This window comes from Hypanus sabinus, chromosome 8 (genome assembly GCF_030144855.1).
Source record: "Hypanus sabinus isolate sHypSab1 chromosome 8, sHypSab1.hap1, whole genome shotgun sequence".
In the NCBI taxonomy this organism is placed as follows: Eukaryota; Metazoa; Chordata; class Chondrichthyes; order Myliobatiformes; family Dasyatidae; genus Hypanus; species Hypanus sabinus.
Window position 1 is genome coordinate 37,957,030 of NC_082713.1, and position 19,451 is coordinate 37,976,480.

A 19,451-nucleotide genomic window follows, 5' to 3' on the forward strand; every position below is an offset into this window, starting at 1 on the left:
CTTTGCTTTCTATCTGCCAACCAGTTTTCTATCCATGTCAATGTCTTCCCCCAATGCCATGAGCTCTGATTTTACCCACCAATCTGCTATGTGGGACCTTATCAAATGCCTTCTGAAAATCGAGGTACACTACATCCACTGGATCTCCCTTGTCTAACTTCCTGGTTACATCCTCAAAAAACAATAGATTAGTCAAACATGATTTACCCTTGATAAATCCATGCTGGCTCGGCCCAATCCTATCACTGCTATCTAGATATGCCACTATTTCATCTTTAATAATGGATTCTAGCATCTTCCCCACTACTGATGTTAGGCTGACAGGATGATACTTCTCTGTTTTCTCCCTCCCTTCTTTCTTTAAAAAGTGGGATAACATTAGCCATTCTGCAATCCTCAGGAACTGATCCTGAATCTAAGGAACATTGGAAAGTGATTACCAATGCATCCGCAATTTCCAGGGCCACCTCCTTTAGAACCCTAGGATGCAGACCATCTGGACCTGGGGATTTGTCAGCCTTCAGTCCCATCAGTCTTCTCATCACTGTTTCCTTCCTAATGTCAATCTGTTTCATTTCCCCTGTTACCCTATGTCCTTGGCCCATCCATACATCTGGGAGATTGCTTGTGTCTTCCTTAGTGAAGACAGATCTAAAGTACTTAATAAATTCTTCTGCCATTTCTCTGTTTCCCATAACAATTTCACCCAGTTCATTCTTCAAGAGCCCAACATTGTTCTTAACTATCTTCTTTCTCTTCACATACCTAAAAAAGCTTTTGCTATCCTCCTTTATATTCCTGGCTAGCTTGCGTTCGTACCTCATTTTTTCTCCCTGTATTGCCTTTTTAGTTAAGTTCTATTGTTTCTTAAAAATTTCCCAATCATCTGTCCCTCCCACTCACCTTAGCTCTGTCATACTCCCTTTTTTTTAATGCTATGCAATCTCTGACTTCCTTTGCCAACCATTGTGGCCCCTTTCCCCCCTTTGAATCCTTCCTTCTCTGGGGGATGAACTGATTTTGCACCTTGTGCATTATTCCCAAGAATACCTGCCATTGCTGTTCCACTGTCTTTTCTGCTAGGATATCCGTCCAGTTAACTTTGGCCAGCAACTCCGTCATGGCTCCATAGTCTCCCCTGTTCAACTGCAACACTGACACCTCCGATCTGCCCTTATCCTTCTCAAATTTCAGATAAAAACAACATATTATGGTCACTACCTCCGAATGGCTCCTTTACTTCAAGATCGCTTATCAAATCCTGTTCATTACACAAGACTAAATCCAGAATAGCCTTGTCCCTGGTCGGCTCTCATACAAGCTGTTCCAAGAATGCATCCCATAGGCACTCTACGAACTCCCTATCCTGGGGTCCAGCACCAACCTGATTCTCCCAGTTCACCTACACGTTGAAATCCCCCATAACTACTGCGACATTACCTTTGCCACATGCCAATGTTAACTCCCTATTCAACTTGCACCCAATATCCATGCTACTGTTTGGTGGCCTGTAGACAACACCCATTAGGGTCTTTTTGCCCTTACTGTTCCTCAGTTCTATCCACACAGATTCTACTTCTCCTGATCCTATGTCCCCCCCCCCCCCCTTGCAAAGGACTGAATCTCATTCCTTACCAACAGGGCCACCCCACCCCCTCTGCCCACATTTCTGTCCCTACGATAGCATGTATATACCCTTGTACATTCATTTCCCAGGTCTGATCTCCCTGCAGCCATGTATACTGCAGCCAATTATACTGGGAATATATAGAAGGTTATAAGTAAGTAAAAAAAAACTTTTGGTTACTTTCAGTTTTCTTGCATTTTCAAAATACATCCAATCCTTTTTTGGTCTAGCATCTTAGCCTGTGATGAATTTGTGCAGTGTCTGTGAATGTGCAGCGTAATCCTTGTACAGTAACTTAGTTTTGGTGCCCCCTGGTGGACAAGTCTAAAATAAAGGTATTTCTTTTAATTTTACTGAATTTATTTATAGAAGTTTAGTAAATGTTAATAAACTTGAGTTTTCAATGATACATTAAAGAGCCATTCTAAGGGTTTCAGCTTGATTAGTCAGCAAATAGAAAGTAAACTGGTGATGTCTGATAATCATCCACAAACCAACAATCAATGATCCACAATCAACACCAGCTCCATAGCAAAGAAAGCCCATCAGCGTCTCTACTTTCTGCGAAGGCTGAGGATAGTCCATCTCCCACCACCCCCCCCCCCACCTCCTCATCACATTCTACAGGGGTTGTATTATCCTGAGCAGCTACATCACTGCCTGGTTCGCACCATCTCGGATTGCAAGACCCTGCAGCAGATAGTGAGGTCAGTTTAGAAGATCATTAAGGGTCTCTCTTCCCGCCATCACGGACATTTACACTAAGTGCTGCATCCGCAAAGGAAACAGCATTATGAAGGACCCCATGCACCCCTCATACAATCTCTTTTCCCTTCTGCCGTCCGGGAAAAAGGCTCCGAAGCATTCGGACTCTCACGACCAGACTATGTAACAGTTTCTTCCCCCAAGCTATCAGATTCCTCAATACCTGAAGCTTGGACTAACACCTTGCCCTACTGTCCTGTTTATTATTTATTATAATGCCTGCACTGCTTTTGTCCACTTTATGCAGTCCAGTGTAGGTCTGTGGTCTAGTGTAGCTTTGTCTGTGTTGTTTTTTTGTATTATTACGTAGTTCAGTCTAGTTTTTTGTACTGTGTCATGTAACACCATGGTCCTGAAAAACGTTGTCTCATTTTTACTATGCACTGTACCAGCAGTTAAGGTCGAAATGACAATAAAAGTTGACTTGACTTGACTTGAAACTATATTGCAGAAGAATGTAAAACCAATGTTCAGACAGGGGTTTCCTTCAGTCATAATGACTACAAAGTTCCTATGCAAAATAGTTTTCTATGTTCAATAAACTTTTAGTTGTATAAATCATTGCTCAGATATGGTTTAGTGTACATTTAACCCATGCCACAACTAGTTTGCAAATGCAAACACGAGGAAATCTGCAGATGCTGGAAATTCAAATAACACACACAAAATGCTGGTGGAACTCAGCAGGCCAAGCAGCATCTATAGGGAGAAGCAATGTCGACGTTTCGGGCTGAGACCCTTTGTCAGGACACACAACGAAGGGTCTCGGCCTGAAACGTCGACATTGCTTCTCCCTATAGATGCTGTCTGGCCTGCTGCGTTCCACCAGCATTTTGTGTGTGTGGTTTGCAAATGTTTTCTTTTTCTCATTCAGTCATATGGATCTCAACAGTTTAATACTGACTGAGCATAAATGTCCATCCAGTTTGTAATTGGTTACACTTTGCAGTATTGTTTTAAATTAGGTGTTAATTTGGGAAAATATGTCCAGAAAATATTTTATCAATTGATTTTCTAATAAATGAGGACCACTTGTTGTAGAAAGAGAAGCATTATCAGAATAGATCCAGTGTTCTAGATGTAGAGGGAAGGGTGAGCCCATGTCTCACAGCCACCAAAGCACATCCTGAGGAACTGCTCCTCAACTCAGTGTCATCTCTGTTTCTGTCCCCTCAGATACAGCCTGACCTGCTGAGTATTTCCAATGCTGTCTGCTTTTATTTTAGATTTCCAGTATCTGTATTTTTGTTTATTTTCAATTAATTTCCCTGTGCTTGAAAGGTCACATTTAGCTATTCTTGAACTCCTGTCCTCCGTGGAGTGAAGATGCTCACACAAAGTCATTTGGCAAGGCAGGATGATCAAGGATTTTAAGCCAGCATTGATGAACAAGCACTAATAAGACATTGGAGCAGAATTGGAACATTCGGCCCATCGAGTCTTCTCTGCCATTTAATCATGACTGATCCATTTCCTGTCCAACCTCATTTCTGCCGTCTCCTCGTAACCTTTCATGCCCTGACTTATTAAGAATCTAGCAACCTCCACTTTAAATACACTCAAGGACCTGTCCTCTTCAGCTGCCTGTGCCAATGAATTCTACAGATTCACCACCCTCTGGCTAAGGAAATTCTTCCTTATCTCAGTTCTAAATGGATGTCTCTCTATTCTGAGGCTGTGCCCTCTGGTTATAGACACCCCCACCATAGGAAACATCATCCCCACTTCCACTTAATCTAGGCATTTCACCATTTGATAGGTTTCAATGAGCTCCTACCTCATTCTTCTAAATTCCAGCTAGTACAAGACCTAAGTCATCAAACACTCCTCACATGACAAACCTTTCAGAATCATTTTCATAAACCTCCTTTGAACCCTCTCCAATGTCAACACATCCTTTCTTCAAAAAGGGTCCCTAGACTGCTCACAATACTCTAAGCAAAGCCTCACCACTGCTTTATAAAGCCTCAGGATTACATTATTGTTTTTATATTCTAGTCCTTTTGAAATGAATGCTAACATTGTATTTGCCTTGCACACCACCAACTCAACCTGCAAATTATCCTTTAGGAAATTCTGCACAAGGTCTCCCAGGTCATTTGCACCTCAGGTTTTTAAATTTTCTCCCCATTTAGAAAATACCCCATACTTTTTTTCCTTTAACCAAAGTACATGACCATACACTTCCCAACACTGTATTCCATCTATCACTTCTTTGTTCATTCTCCTAATCTGTCTAAGTCCTTCTGCAGTCTCCCTCCTTCTTCGACACGACTTGCCCCTCCACTTATCTTTGAATCATTCACAAACTTGGCCACAAAGCCATCAGTTCTGTCATCCAAATCATAAATATGTAATGTAAAAAGAAGCGGTTGCAATACTGACCCCTGCAGAACATCACTAGTTACTGGCAGCCAATCAGAAAAGGCTCCCTTTGTTCCCACTCTTTGCCTCCTGTCAATCAGCCAATGCTCTATACATGCTAGTGTCTTTCCTGTAATACTTTACTTTATTGTCACCAAACAATTGATACTAGAGCGTATAATCATCACAGCGATATTTGATTCTGCGCTTCGTGCTCCCTGGAGTACAAATCGACGTAAATATAATAAAAAATTAAATTATAAATCACAATTAGAAAATAGAAAAGGGAAAGTAAGGTAGTGCAAGTCAGGTCCAGATATTTGGAAGGTACAGCCCAGATCTGGGTCAGGATCCGTTCAGCAGTCTTATCATAGTCGGAAAGAAAATGTTCTCAAATCTGGCCGTATGAATCTTCAAGCTCCTGAACCTTCTCCCAGAGGGAAGTGGGACAAAAAGTATGTTGGCTCGGTGGGTCTTGTCCTTGATTATCCTGGCAGAACTGCTCCAACAGCATGCGGTGTAAAGTGAGTTCAAGGATGGAAGATTGGTTTGTGTGATGTGCTGGGCTGTGTTCATGATACCAGGGGCTCTTACATTATCTTGTTAAGTAGCCGCATATGTGGCACCTTTTCAAAGGCCGTTTGGAAATGTGAGTACACAACATCCACTGATTCTCCTTTGCCTATCTTCAAAGAATTCTTCAAAGAATTCCAACAGATTTGTCAGACAGGATTTTCCTTTAAGGAAACCATGCTGACTTTGGCCTATTTTATGATGTGCCTCCAAATACCCCAAAAACTCATCCTTAAAAACTGACTCCAACATCTTCCCAACCACATAGGTCAGGCTAACTGGCCTATAATTGCTTTCCTTCTGCCTCCTACCCTTTGTAACGAGAGGAATGACATTTGCAATTTTCCAGTACTCTGGAACCATTCCAGAATTTAGTGATTCTTGAAAGATTATTACTAATACCTTCACAATCTCCTGAAATATCTCTTTCAGAATCCTTGGGTGTAGTCCACAGTGAAGGCTGATGCCAAATACTCATTTAGTTCATCTGCCATTTCCGTGTTTCGCCTCACCCCCCCCCCCCCACCATTACTAACTATCCAGCATAATTTTCCAGCGGTCCAACACCTAATGTCACCTCTCTTTTATTCTATATATATATATATATCTGAAAAAATGTTTGGTATCCTCTTTTATATTATTGTCTAGTTTACTTTCATATTTCATCTTTTCACTCCTTCTAGTGTTCTAGTTGCCTTCTGTTGGTTATTAAAAGCTTCCCAACCCTCTAACTTCCCTCAAACCTTTTGCTCTGTTATATGCCCTCCCTTTTGCTTTTATATTGGTTTTGACTTCTCTTGTCAGCCATGGTTGTGTCATCCTTCCTTTAGGAAACTTCTTCCTTTTTGTGATGTACCTATCCCGTGCCATTCAAGTTGCTCCTAGAAACTCCAGCCATTGTTGCTCTGCTGTCATCCCTGCTAGTGTTCCCTTTCAATCAACATTTGCCAGGTCCTCTCTCATGCCTCTGTAATTCCCTTTACTCCACTGTAATATGTCCAGGTCGGGTTTGTGACTTGTGGGTTGGGGAGGTTGAGAAGGATGGTGATAATCTTCCCACCAGCTATGTAAATAAGAATGTTCAGTGTGCAGCAGAATAATAAATAATTTTCTTTCAGATTCCCTTGGCAGTTCTTCTCCAACTACCTCCTCATCACTCCAACCATCTCCTGCTGTTTCAACTCATACACAGCAATCGGCGAGTAGAGACCAGTTTCCTTCATCTCAAGATTCTGGTACTGAAGCTGGCTCTCGGAGAAGTGAATCGGACTCTACACTGTCTGCTTCCATGCCTCTGGATTATCTTATTTTATCCCAATGCGAGACCAAATCAATAGATACTGCCAGGTAAAAGATTTGGAAAGACTTCACAAATAAACGTTGTATAGAAGGCCACTGGTCACCAATGAGTTCATTATAAGGAAACCTAGCCACTTTAACCACTATTTTTTTTCTTTAGATGGTTTCTTTAGATGGTTACTCATTTCCTATACATTCTATACTGTCTCACTTTATTTAATTCATAGAATGCTATGCAGGCATTTTATCATTTAAGCTGATATAATTGCTGCCAGAATACCAATGAATACCAGCAGTCGACTATTTCTTCTAATTTTCTGTCCTCTGCTGTTACACTACTGATGTAGTTCTTCAGGCTTTGTCATTTCTGATTTCTTAACTAGTCTATATTACTCAAATCCAAATTGTGAATAATTGCATGAAGTTTCTCTGTTGGGGATTTCAGAACTCTGACTACTCCTTTTCTTGGCAAGGTATTGTCCAATAGAGCTTCATTGCTCGCAATTGTAAATGAGAACCTGGGCTGACTTTTGCTTCCCTGAGCTCAGGGCAGTGTTGCCTTTTCTGCAGAAGAGGCATAAGTCAGTCAGCTCCATTTCGCTCTGAACAGAACCTGCTCCGAATCAGCTTGTAAAGGGTTCATATACCCATAAAGGCCACAAGTCATTTGCGATCTTACCAAGTTATTGAGGGACAGAGTTTTCATTGGTGCTGAGAGTTTTTTATAGTGAAATCTCAACTATAGGGTGTCAATACTGAGTGTTTGATTATCGCTTGATTGTCACACATAACGAGGTACAGTGAAAAGCTTGTCTTGCGTACTGTTTATACAGACCAAATCATTACACAGTGCATTGAGGTCGAGTAATGCAAACCAATGCAGAATAAAGTGTAAAATGAAATTGCCAAAGCACAGTGACCAGGTAGAGAACCTTTCCAATATACTTCCATTTCTACAGGTGCCAGCCATTGGCTTTTAGGAAGAATATGTGCAAAGGTCAATGAAGAGGGGAATAAAGAAACTGCTCTTCTCCGAGAGGCATAGGCTCTCATTTCTTCATTGCTGTGCCTCCTTGCAGCTGACACACAAAACGATGAAGTAGGGTAATAGGACCCAGGAAGGGGCCTTACTGAAGTCTGGCAGGAAGCTTCACTGTACCTTCACTGAGTTGGCTGATCAGAGCACTGCGACAGCTCTCTCCAGCACAGTAATTGGCTTTAATGGGCTTGGTCTGAAAAAAAAACTAAAAGTTTCCTGCCTTTGATCATTGTCCAATGAATTTCCCAACTCCCTACCCCCTGCCATCTTGTGTAAAAAAGAAAATGGAAACTTATTGAAGTGAAGCTGACTTCTGGCTCATGTAATAGGGTTTTTTTTTAATATAACTCACTTTCTTATACAACACCAGGTTAATCAAATCAAATCAGTCCTAATGCCATCTAATGCAGGTGAATCTCTCCCACTCTCCTCACTCCTCTCTATCTCTCATCTCCCCTGTCCCCTGTCCTCTCTCTCCCCCTTCTCCCTTCCATCTTCTCCCTTACCCCTCCATTCCCCTTCTCCTCCCCCTCCACCCCTCTCCCCACTCTCTGCTTCTCCCCTTCTCTTCCCTCTCACCCCTCTCATCACTCCTCTCGCTCATACATGATGATTAAAGGCATGAAACTGAAGGCTCAGCATATGTAGAATATTACTTAGTGCTATCTGCTTCAAAAGAAAGTAAGAGAAAATTGTTTAGATGCAATATTAGGTACGAAGCAACCGCAGTGTCAAAGGTTGCACAAGTGACCATACTAATTGCAATGATAATTCCAATTTGTTTTTTGGATCCATGTGAATCATTGATTGTGAAAAGGATTTTGGATCATATTTCTCTGTTTTTATGATAAAGGTTCAAAAAAGATTCAATGGCTCATTTTTTAATCAAAATAAACAACTCTGAAATTCTCCCTCTTCGGATAGCCACAGAACCAAGAAAGAAAAAAATGACAGCATGATCATCAACCCCCAAATACCTCCTCCACGCACAAAAGTGAACAAAACGGAACAGGCGCATTGACCAGTATTTGTTCATTTTTACCAATAAATGTTCCATAAAATAATTTGGTAAAGCCTTCTGATTTGAAGAAACATTGCCTGAAATGATACTGTACAATATGGTCAGAAATATCTTGTTTCCAATAGCTACATGGTACTCTGATCAGCTTTTCTTATGGCTGTGGGTTGAAGTTCTGCATTAGGATTTCTGAACAAAATTGAGCTGACTGTGCAAGAAAGTTCACGTGGTGCATTTTTCACTTGAAGGAGAACGTTTACCTCTGTTCTGGTGAATCTTTCTCTCCCAGATTGATTACAGATCTCCCATCTCATAGAACACAGAATATAGAACGTAGGATATAGAACAATATAGCACTGGAACAGGCCCTTCAAATCGCAGTGTTGTGCCAAACCATTTAAATTATAATCAAATGGGCAACAAAACTATGCCGTCCTGCCTACACAATGTCCATATCCTTGCATTTTCCTCACAATGATGTGTCCATCTAAACATCTCTTAAAAGTCCCTAAAGTATTTGTCTCTATCACCACACCAGGCAGTGCATTCCAGGCATCCACCACTCTCTGAATTTACTCCTTGAATTTACCCCCTTCACCCTAAATGCCTGCTTTCTAGTATTGGTTGTTTCTACCCTTGGAAAAGATACTGCTTGTCTACTTGATCTATGCACGTCATTAGCTTCTACACCTCTATTATAGCTCACATCCTCTGATCCAGGTAGCATTCTGGTAAAGCTCTTCCACACACTCTCCAAAGCTTCAAAATCCTTCCTATAATGGTGTGACCAAAACTGCATGAAATACTCCAGATGTGGCCTAATTGCAGTCCAAGTGGAGCAAAACATCTTCCTGACTCACCTTTGTTCATGAGCTCTTGGCATCTGTGAAATGCCTCCATTATAACAGCCTCTACATTTACAATTAGGGCACCTGATATGTTTAGGGCCATTTCTGAGAATCCTGATAACAACACACGATATACTTTCTAAATCAGATAATTTTCTTTTTGCAGAAGCAACAGTTGTTCTCCATGTGATAAATCGTTTGATCATTCCTTTGAGTTGCCGGGATTAGAAGATGTTCAAGAGAATCTACAGCCCAAGAGCAGCACCCCAACACAGTTGTGTTGCAATGTACCAATGTACAAAAACTTGCAGGATTCGCAGATGGTCATCCTTCCCAACCAAGATCACAGTGGACCTTCATCTGCTTCTTCATCTCCATTGTCCGTTTATTCATTCTCACATATCTTTAACTTTGACAAAAACCACAATACATTACCCTTTGGGGTAACAGGGATTCATCTTTTATCAAACACCCCACCTCCACGGCCACCAAAGCCAAACCAACTTACTGACCGTGAAAAGACACACAAGGTGGTTGAGAATGGAGATGGTGCCTATGCTGTGAACCCAGCTCCAGTACCCAAGAGAATCCCTCTTTCAAGTCTGGAGAAAACAAGATATTGGAGAGGTAATATTCATGCATAATGTTTAGTTAATTAATCTGTTAATATTCCCAAATATTCAGAGATAATCCAAAAAGGCATGCTACAGTTTTTAATGCCTGGCATTGTTTTATATATCATACCCAAAGAATCTCTTGCTAATAAACCAGCTTCTGCTCCAAATGCTGAGTCATTCAGAACAAACCTGATCTTTTCCAAGTTCTGCAGACTACTTGACCCTAAAATGATCTTCTGACTGTTATATTTCTTCCATTGCAAAGATTGTCTCCAGTAAGTTGCCTCACCTGGCCCCACCCTCTGCTGAAACCCTTATCCAGACATATGTCATTTTGGCTACTCGGGAAACTTATGTGCAACTTTTCCTTGTCTGATGTCCATCAACTGAAGTTGTCTTTTAATGCATTCTGATGGCAAACAGTAGAAGATCATGTTGGCTCTAGAGGAAATCCACTTCCCCACTTATTTCCCTATAATCTATTCTCTCACACATGCCCATTAAAATACCCCCTCTTTGTGAAACAATTTTGTCTTTTTCTTGCTCTCCACTGACTGCACCTGATCCATTGTTCCCATTCTCAATTGCCAATGATCAATTTAAAAATTGTTCACATTTTTTCTCGATGTCTCTGTAAAGGGTCTTGAGATATTTCTCTGTGTTAAAATGAGAATCTTGCTGTAGTTATTCAGTTAAGAAGAAGGCATTCTGCATAATCATTTATCACTTCCAACTTCCCTTGCCTTATTCAAGAAAGAGATTGAGAGATTGAGAAGAGGTAAACACTTTCTTGTGCCTGGAGCACTATTCAATAAAAAGAATATGGGTCAAATGTGGACAAATAGGACTTGGTTAGAAGGGTATTTTGATCAGCGTAAATGAGTTGAGCCAATGGGTCTGTTTCCATTGCTGTATGAATCTGTGACTCTGTATCACTTTGCTACATTAAAATGTTATCCTTCGTCCCCTGAATATACAAATATCTATCAACCTCTTTCTGGAATAAATTGAGTGCCTGAGCCTCAACAGTTCTCTTTGGGAAAAATTTCCAAATGTTTTGGTAAAGAAATATACTTTGTTCTTGGTCTTAAATATATGACCACTTTGCTTAGATTCCAAATATCTCCCTGGGACTTCAGCAAAATTGTTGTTGTTCACCCTTGAACTGACAGGATGACTATTAGTGGTATATTTAATTGAAGAGATGAGTAGTTGAGGTGGAAGGGGGGGATCACAACCATGTCTAATTATGTTTAAATTTATGCTTAACAGACAACACAGTAATACCTACCAGACTATGAAATTCAACTTAATCAACTTCTTGTTTTAACACTAAGGATGGAATGAAATAGCACAATTACTATAATGGGAATATGTTAACATATTTCAAATGAAATTGATGTATCGATTATTTTAAAAATAATTACTTTTAATTAGGTTAATAATTTAGCTAAGTTATAAGGCAAATAATTTAATACAGACATATTCACTATGGAAGCAACAGAGAAACCAGTTCCACTCAGCATTACTAAAGAATCGTCAGAGAGGAATTTCTTATCTTGTTCATGGGGTTAAATGTGGATATCTAGGGTTGCTTTTCGGTTTCCTTCTTCCTCCAGAGTTATACTGCAACTCCACATCATTGGGAGATTTGGAAAGTAAATAGATTGCACAGTGTCGGTTTGTGTTACACGAGTGCCAGATAGATATTGAATTCACCAGAGAATGTTGAGACTTGTCAATTCTAAATGGCGTTGGAGGCCTTAAATCTTGCCAAACAAATTCTCTGGCAGGTCAAATGAACTTACAATGTGAGTTCTCACTCCTTCATGTGTCAAATTTTGTTGTTGAAAAAAAATGTAATATTAAAAACTTTTGACCATCTCTTTCACTGAAATTAAAATTTTCCTTCCCTCTTTCTGAACTTGATTTGCTATTGCTAAATAATCTGTATAATTTTCTCGTTCTGGTTTGTGGGGAGTCGCAGCTACTGCTGTCGCCTGATAGCTCAGGTCAACTGGACACAATTCTGACCTCCTGTGCTGCACATATACTGCATTCCTTCTCTGACCACATGCATTCTGCGGAGTGCTTCCATTTCCTCTTACGTAGGTGATATGCTAGGTGATAAATAAACTCATCTCAGCCTTCCAGACAGGTACAAGTATCAATTATAACGGATGTTTCGGTGACAAACTCTGCCATCTTCTAAAGGGATGATGCGAAAGAATGCATCTTCCCTGAAGAAGATGGCAAAGTTTGTCATCGAAACAGCAGTTATAATCAATACCTGTACCTGGCTGGAAGCCCAAGAAGAGTTTGTTCATTATACTTGCTGGGAAAACACCAGTTCCTTTTTCATGCTAGGTGGTAGTTTAATTCGGTTCTGTGAAGTATTCCTAGTGTTGGAGTGGCAGGAGAATCAGCAGGTTGTGCATAAAGGAATAAGTTTCCCCAAAATAAAAGGGACAAAGTGAGGGGTGGGATTGCTCTTAGAGTAAGCATAGAATCAATTGACTGATTAGCTAAGTGACCCTATGTTGTAAGGAAATATGAAAATAGATAATCCTTTGATGAATAGATTATAAAACTGTTGTTTATTCTGTTTATGCAGTCCAAGAATCCTCTGTAGAGAATGCTAGCTGAAATGACTTGGGACTTAGAGGAAGTTAGGGAGCAAAGCTCCGCAATAAGTTAGTGGAAGTATCCATTTATTGACCACTTACTGCAAGACTCTGTCTATTATGTTACTCCTTTACAGATAATTTTTATCACAAGCCAATAGATTTGGGCAAAGTACATCAAAAAAGAAACTATCAGATCTCAAAATCTTTAGCTACAGCTAAACAGTTTACAATGGTACGGTCAAGGTTTAAGAATAAAAAGTTCAAAGTTTGAAGTGAGACTCACAATAGACAAAAGAAATAGTGAGTTCACAAATTCACAATTAGTTTTTAAAGTTGTTAGTTGCAAAATAATGATGTGCACTTCAATCGTTTAACCAAATTTTGTGTTTCAGATGCTGAAGAGTGCAGTCTCTTTCCTTTTACTGATTACCAAGGGAATTGCATAACAATTGCAGAGGAAGCATTTAACGGAAATCTAGTGAGTACCATGTGTGAAGTGTAAATATCAGATGTGTCACCATGTCTGTTATATGGGAAACAAGGGAGTCTGGAAATGCATGCCCACTCAAGTTATTAGCACCAAATGAGCATGGCTGCAGAGAGAGAAAAAATCAGCTTCTATTTATCCTTACTTGCTTTTTGAAAGATGGCAGCGAGCCAGTATGTTCAGCTGTTGTGGCCCATAAAATGAAGGTACTTTAGAAGCATACTTGCTATTTTGCAATTATTGTTACAACTAAATGGTTTGCCGGATCATTTCAGAATAGTGGTTTTCAATGTGGGGTCATAGCCAGCGTTTGGGTATTGTAATATGCAAACTGGGTCACCAAAATTTATTTTACCCATGGCTTGCCCTTCACAGAGGGACATAAAGTATCTTGTTGCTGTATAATGTTTCAGCTGCTGTTCTCATGGAGACCTGCTGTTCTCAGTGACAGTTGTACTTGTGATTTCAAAACCAATCACTACTTGTAATCATCGGTAAATTCAATAGATGCAGTATGAATGCAGGTTCTTATTTATGCCAATGCATTGATAGCATGTACAATTAGGTTTATAATTAGCTAGTTATTATATTTGGACTGCACGGCAAAACATTTAGTAGAAATGACTTGCCTGACAAAAGGTTTGAAAACCACTGTGTTAGCCAATTGAAGAGTTAACCACTTTAACAGGTCCAGTAATGGACAATTAATTTCATTTCCTAATAGATAACAGTTTTTAATCATAGTCCAGTATTTAACAGCTCTTTTTTCTTTCAAGTCTGTTTACTTGACTAGTATAAATTCTTTTTCTGCATTTGTAAGGCTTGAATTCGCTTTTCTAAATCACTGGAATGATGTTTGCTTAATTGCCCAGTAACATAATCACTGCTGTCACAAGAACAATGGAACTGACAATCTATCTTACAAACCAATCAAATTTAAGATTTGGGAAATGAGCTAATTGTATCTATGATTTTTTTTAATGTTCTATCACTGAACAGCAGTGAACCATCTGACTGGTCAATCGAAGTTCTCTTTGGGAACTAGCTGACTTGATCATCATTTCTGATCTGGCTATTGTTCACAATTGGACTTAATAAAAAAAAAACTGGAGTCAGTTTAGGTACAAAGAAAAGATTTAGCTAGCTGTGAGCAAAGACAGAAAGGAAAAATTTGAAAAATATTTGAAGCATTTTAATTTTAAATTATCAAGTCACAATTTGTAAACGTAGAATAAGTTTTACTTATGTACCTCCTTCTCTGGGTTGCAGAGTTGGGAACGTCATAGAAACTCATCCCAAACTTAAAATGCTCCTTGTTCAAATCCTCACTTTCTACAGTGATTTTATTCAATTCTATTATTCTAAGCAAACAGTAAACTCCTAAACCTGGCACACAATGCTTCTCTTTACAATTGTTCCTTGACTTCCTGACCAACAGGCCACAATCTGTAGTGTAAGCGGTAGACTGCAACATCTTCGCAAGATTATTTTTAACACTAATGCCACACAAGGTTGTATCTCCAGCTCTCTACTCCCTATAAACCCATGCCTGTGTGGCTAGATTCTGCTCTAACTCCATCTGGTGAGGCTTAGTGTATGTCAACAATGAATTGCTCAGCAGTATCTCTACTTCTGCAGGAAGCTAAATAAATTTGGCATGTCCCCTTTGACTTCACCAATTTTTATCGATGCACCAGACATAGCATCCCATTTGGATGCATCACACTTTGGTATGGCAGCTACTCTGCCCATGACTGCAAGAAACTGCAGAGAGATGTGGAGACAGCTCAGCACGTCCTCTCCCTCTGTGGACCCTGTCTTTACTCCTCACTGCCTCGGTAAGGCCGCCAGCATAATCAAAGGTCCAATCCACCCTAGGCATTCTCTCTTTTACCCCTTCCCAATAGACGTAAGATACAAAACCCTGAAAGCACTTACCACCATGCTCAAAGATGACATCTATCCCACTGTTCTAATATTGAATGGTTCCATAGTATAAGATAGACTTCTAACCTCACAATCTACCTCATTATGATCTTACTGCTTATTATCTATCTGTACTGCAATAATTTATTCTGCACTCTTTTATTGTCTTACCCAGTACTATCTCAATTCCCTGTTGTAACGATTTGATCTGTATGAATGGTATATGCAACACAAGTTTTTCACTATCCCTCGGTAAATATGACAATAATAAACCAATTTACCAATCAGTATACCAATGCAACAATTTCTTGAAATTCATGGGAGACCAGTGAGCTTTAATTTTGACAAGGCAAGTTATCTCATATTTTAGATCAACTTGCAGTTCATGACACTCACCTTTCTTTCCAAAAGTTGCAGGAATCCTTACACACTGATAACATGCTCATAAAATTCCTTATTATTCTACCACCAAAATCTGGGTCAAATTTCAATATGGTTGGCCTAATGTTCCTCTTAATTCATTTGTACTTAGTTTATCAAGTGTACATTTCAAAGTAGAGCAAATAAATTGGGTTTTATGTAAACATAACTATTTCTTTCTCTTAATGCAGAAACTCTCTGGGCAGCATTGCAGTACCATGGACAGCACTGATGACAGCTATGTTCCAATGAATCCAGGGTCTTCTCCAATAATGCCTGCAGCTGATTGCACATCAGATGGTTACATTCCTATGAGTCCCGCTAGTAGTAATTTGGTCTTCCAATCAGTCACCGTAGACAATTTGCCATTATCTACAATTCCTACAGACATAGAACCTCCTCCAGTTAACAGGAACCTCAAGCCTAGAAGCAGAAAGAGTAAGAGTGATTTCAAATATCAATTGTATATTTATCTATATATGGAGTAAGACTTTATGGGAACATATCTGGGAATATAGCTTTTTTGCATGACTTGCTTCTGACATTGGAAGCACTGAGAATGAAAGGCTGTATGGGAAATCCACACCTAGAAATGCACTTGAAGTTCAAAGTTCAAAGTAAATTTATTGTCAAAGTGCATATTCTTCTCCATATACAACCCCGAGATTCATTTTTTGCAGGCACACACAATAGATCCATAATAGAATAATAACCATAATAGAATCAATGAAAGACCGCACCAACTGGGCTTTCAACTGGTGTGCAAATGACAACAAACTGTACAAATATAAAAATAAATAAATAAGCAATAAATATTGAGAACATGAGATTAACAGCCATTGAATGTGGATCCATAGGTTGTGGGAACACTTCAGTGATTGACAAGAGAAGTTGAGTGAAGTTATTCCCTTTGTTTCTCGAGCCTAATGGTTGAGGGGTAATAACTTTTTCTGAGTTGGGTGGTGTGAGTCTTGAGGCAGCAGTGAGAAGAGAACATGCCCTGGGTGCTTTTCTGTGACAACATTCCATGTAGTATGTTCAATGGTCAGGGGGGCTTTAACCATTGTGGACTGGGCCATACCTATTACTTTTTGTCAGCAATATCGAAATACAAGCCATACTCAACCTTTAACCTTCATTCAATTGGCACATAATTTACTCATAATTTGTTATGCTGATTTGGATATAGCAGGGATCTTATGGATGTGATAATGATATGATCAGTGGAGATGAAAATATTGTTGAGGTAGAAGATCCTCCATGATCTGGTGGCAAGGAAAAGCAGGCTCAATGGGCAAAATAACCCTCTCCTGCTTCATTTTGTTTGCTCTTGTGCATAACACTGCTACAGTAAACGCATGGTATGCCAAAAAGCTTCACTGTGGATGAAGGTGTTAAATAGGAAACAAGTTCTGGAAGCTATAACTTGAACAGGGAATCCAGGCTGCAGATTCCACAAATGATGCACTGGTTTGGAGACTGATGTCCTCCACACCAACCAGCAGTTGAAAATTTGATGTCTTAAAATATTAATAATGTAAAGGCAAATGAAACAACGAATTGCTTTGACTTTTCCCAATACAGAAGAAGAGTTTACACCTGCTCTGTACATCAATTAATCTATGCTCACTCATTCTGGTTCAATTTGCAGTCAAGCCACCACCTTTAGATCTGACAAGCTTGTCGACAATCAGGGGACACTGGAACTATCCTGGTGTCAACAGGACACGGAGTATGCCATTGTAAGTATATTCATTCTTAAAACACATTTATTTTATAAATGCCTTCAACCACTCAGTCTAAAAAAAAGCACTTTACCATTGATCTCATGCTCACCTGTCTTTGTGATAAACGTATCTTCTAGATGACATCCACTGGATAGCCATCCCTTCATTTTAAACATTCCAGAAGAAATCCAAATAGAATAACTAGCCCAGCATGTATGAGAAATAAATCCTGGGGCTTTCTAATATATGTACCACATTTACAGAACTGGTAATGCCAATACCTGTTAAAGTAGTGGGGGTCTAAAGTAATGTTTAATCTGACTCTATTGGATCATGCACATCTGCCTTAGGTAGCTGTAGATACATTCTGGCTGCCTTCCAGAGCAATACTAAGGCAATTATTACATCCTGCTGAAATGAATTACTGATTAGTCTTTTGCCAACCTATTTTAGAGATTATTTACCCAAACTAATTAAAACTTCTGGAAGTTTCTATTCAGATGTAAAAAAAAAATGAGTTGGAGTTCCTTCTCTATAAGGAAGGACATGGATCACAGCAAGAGAAGTGATGTTGAGATACAGAATAACCACAATGGTAGAACAAGCTGGAGGTACCGGGTGTCCTGGTCCTATAGATTTCTAAGTGTCATTATTTAATATTCTTTGCTATGCTGTGTAATTACAATCCTGAGTTGTTTTTTTTCTCTTTTCTAATATAGCAGATGGAGTACAGCTAACTGTATCACACCTGAAATCCAGAGTTGTTCATTCAGAAGTTTCTACAGCACATTTGATGGGGAGAGTGAAGAAAATTACACTGCAATGGTAAAACAAATTAAATGCGTATGGAATACTGTGGCCAATATCAGATCATTGGAAATGCAGAGTAAATACTGCAATTCAATGCCTTTTCTGCTCTGCACAGCCAAATTTCTGAGAAGGGCCCTTCCATGGACATGAGACTCATTAAAATATGCAAGTGTCCTCATACTTAACTTTAGGGGGTCTTCCTGTTCTCACAAAAAATGGCCAAATTTTGCCTTGATGATATTCACGTCTCATTTGCCTGTGGCTCTGAAATTTGTATTTGGATGCTCTTACATTATGCCTGTAAAAGCATCAGGGATGGATTTCCAGCCCTTACATTACTGAAGATGTATTTTATATATTGCTTTCAAAAATGAGAAATACATATTGCTGTCAATTATGAGTTAACTGAAAAGACACGGTGAAGTATCTGAATGCGCATGCATAAAAACTAAAATCCAGGAAAGAGAGGACATCTATTGTTTTTTTATTTAGCCATGAAATAGAATGAAGTGGAACCATATTATTTGTTATCACAAACAGACGAACTAGATTTAAAAAAACATAACTCATATTTATTTTAGGAAAGTAAGAAAAATGTGGACATAATGTTACAATTCAAAGTTAATAAAGAAAGAAAGGAGCAATCAGTATCATGGGCTTTTTTAATTTCATAAGATGTCTTGTACACTGTTCTGAGATATTTGTTATCATATCCCAACATTATTCTCCACATGAGATTAATGAAGTTTCTTAATTCAGCGTGAGGTTTCCTTTAAGTGAATTTCATGTTGTATGTTGTCAGAAGAAAATTTTGAAAGTAATTTAATATGAACCCTTTCTAATTTATCTCTTATTTCACTGTCTAAGTATACAATGATTTTGTGACAAATGTAATCGGGGTGATAAGCATTTAATGTTCTACTATAAGAAATTACAAAACAATGCAACTCATGGATGTATGAAAAAATGAACTCTTCTGCATTTTAACCTTGCTTGACCTTTGCAATCAAACTGTCAGCAAAACCATTTCTGTATTCCCTTTCGAACATAGAAGGCAACTATTTCACTTTTTATCTTTCTCACCATCCAAACAGTTGTTCCAGATGAAACAAGAATTTACCTATATAAACTTTAATTTGCATTTTTTTTTCTAATTTAATGTGATTCCCTATGTAGAGTGAATCATTCTTTTGCCAAACACTATTATGCATTTCACGCATCTGGTCCTGAGCACTGATCATTTGCTGTATGAATTCCCACAGTCAGCCATCTCAATCCAATGCTGTTTTCCCCAAAGCCTAACA

At 39.1% G+C, this 19,451-nt stretch overlaps 1 protein-coding gene across 2 annotated transcripts in view; it reads left to right on the top strand.

The window, feature by feature from the left end:
* gab3 (GRB2 associated binding protein 3) overlaps positions 1-19,451 on the top strand; it is a 127,256-nt gene that overhangs the window by 98,571 nt on the left and 9,234 nt on the right. For both annotated transcript variants that reach the window (XM_059976964.1, XM_059976965.1), the window contains exons 3-8: positions 6,448-6,676; positions 9,700-10,160; positions 13,170-13,255; positions 15,802-16,048; positions 17,262-17,352; positions 18,057-18,162. In XM_059976964.1, the coding sequence (XP_059832947.1) occupies positions 6,448-6,676; positions 9,700-10,160; positions 13,170-13,255; positions 15,802-16,048; positions 17,262-17,352; positions 18,057-18,162 (1,220 nt within the window). The remainder of the gene's footprint in view (positions 1-6,447; positions 6,677-9,699; positions 10,161-13,169; positions 13,256-15,801; positions 16,049-17,261; positions 17,353-18,056; positions 18,163-19,451) is intronic.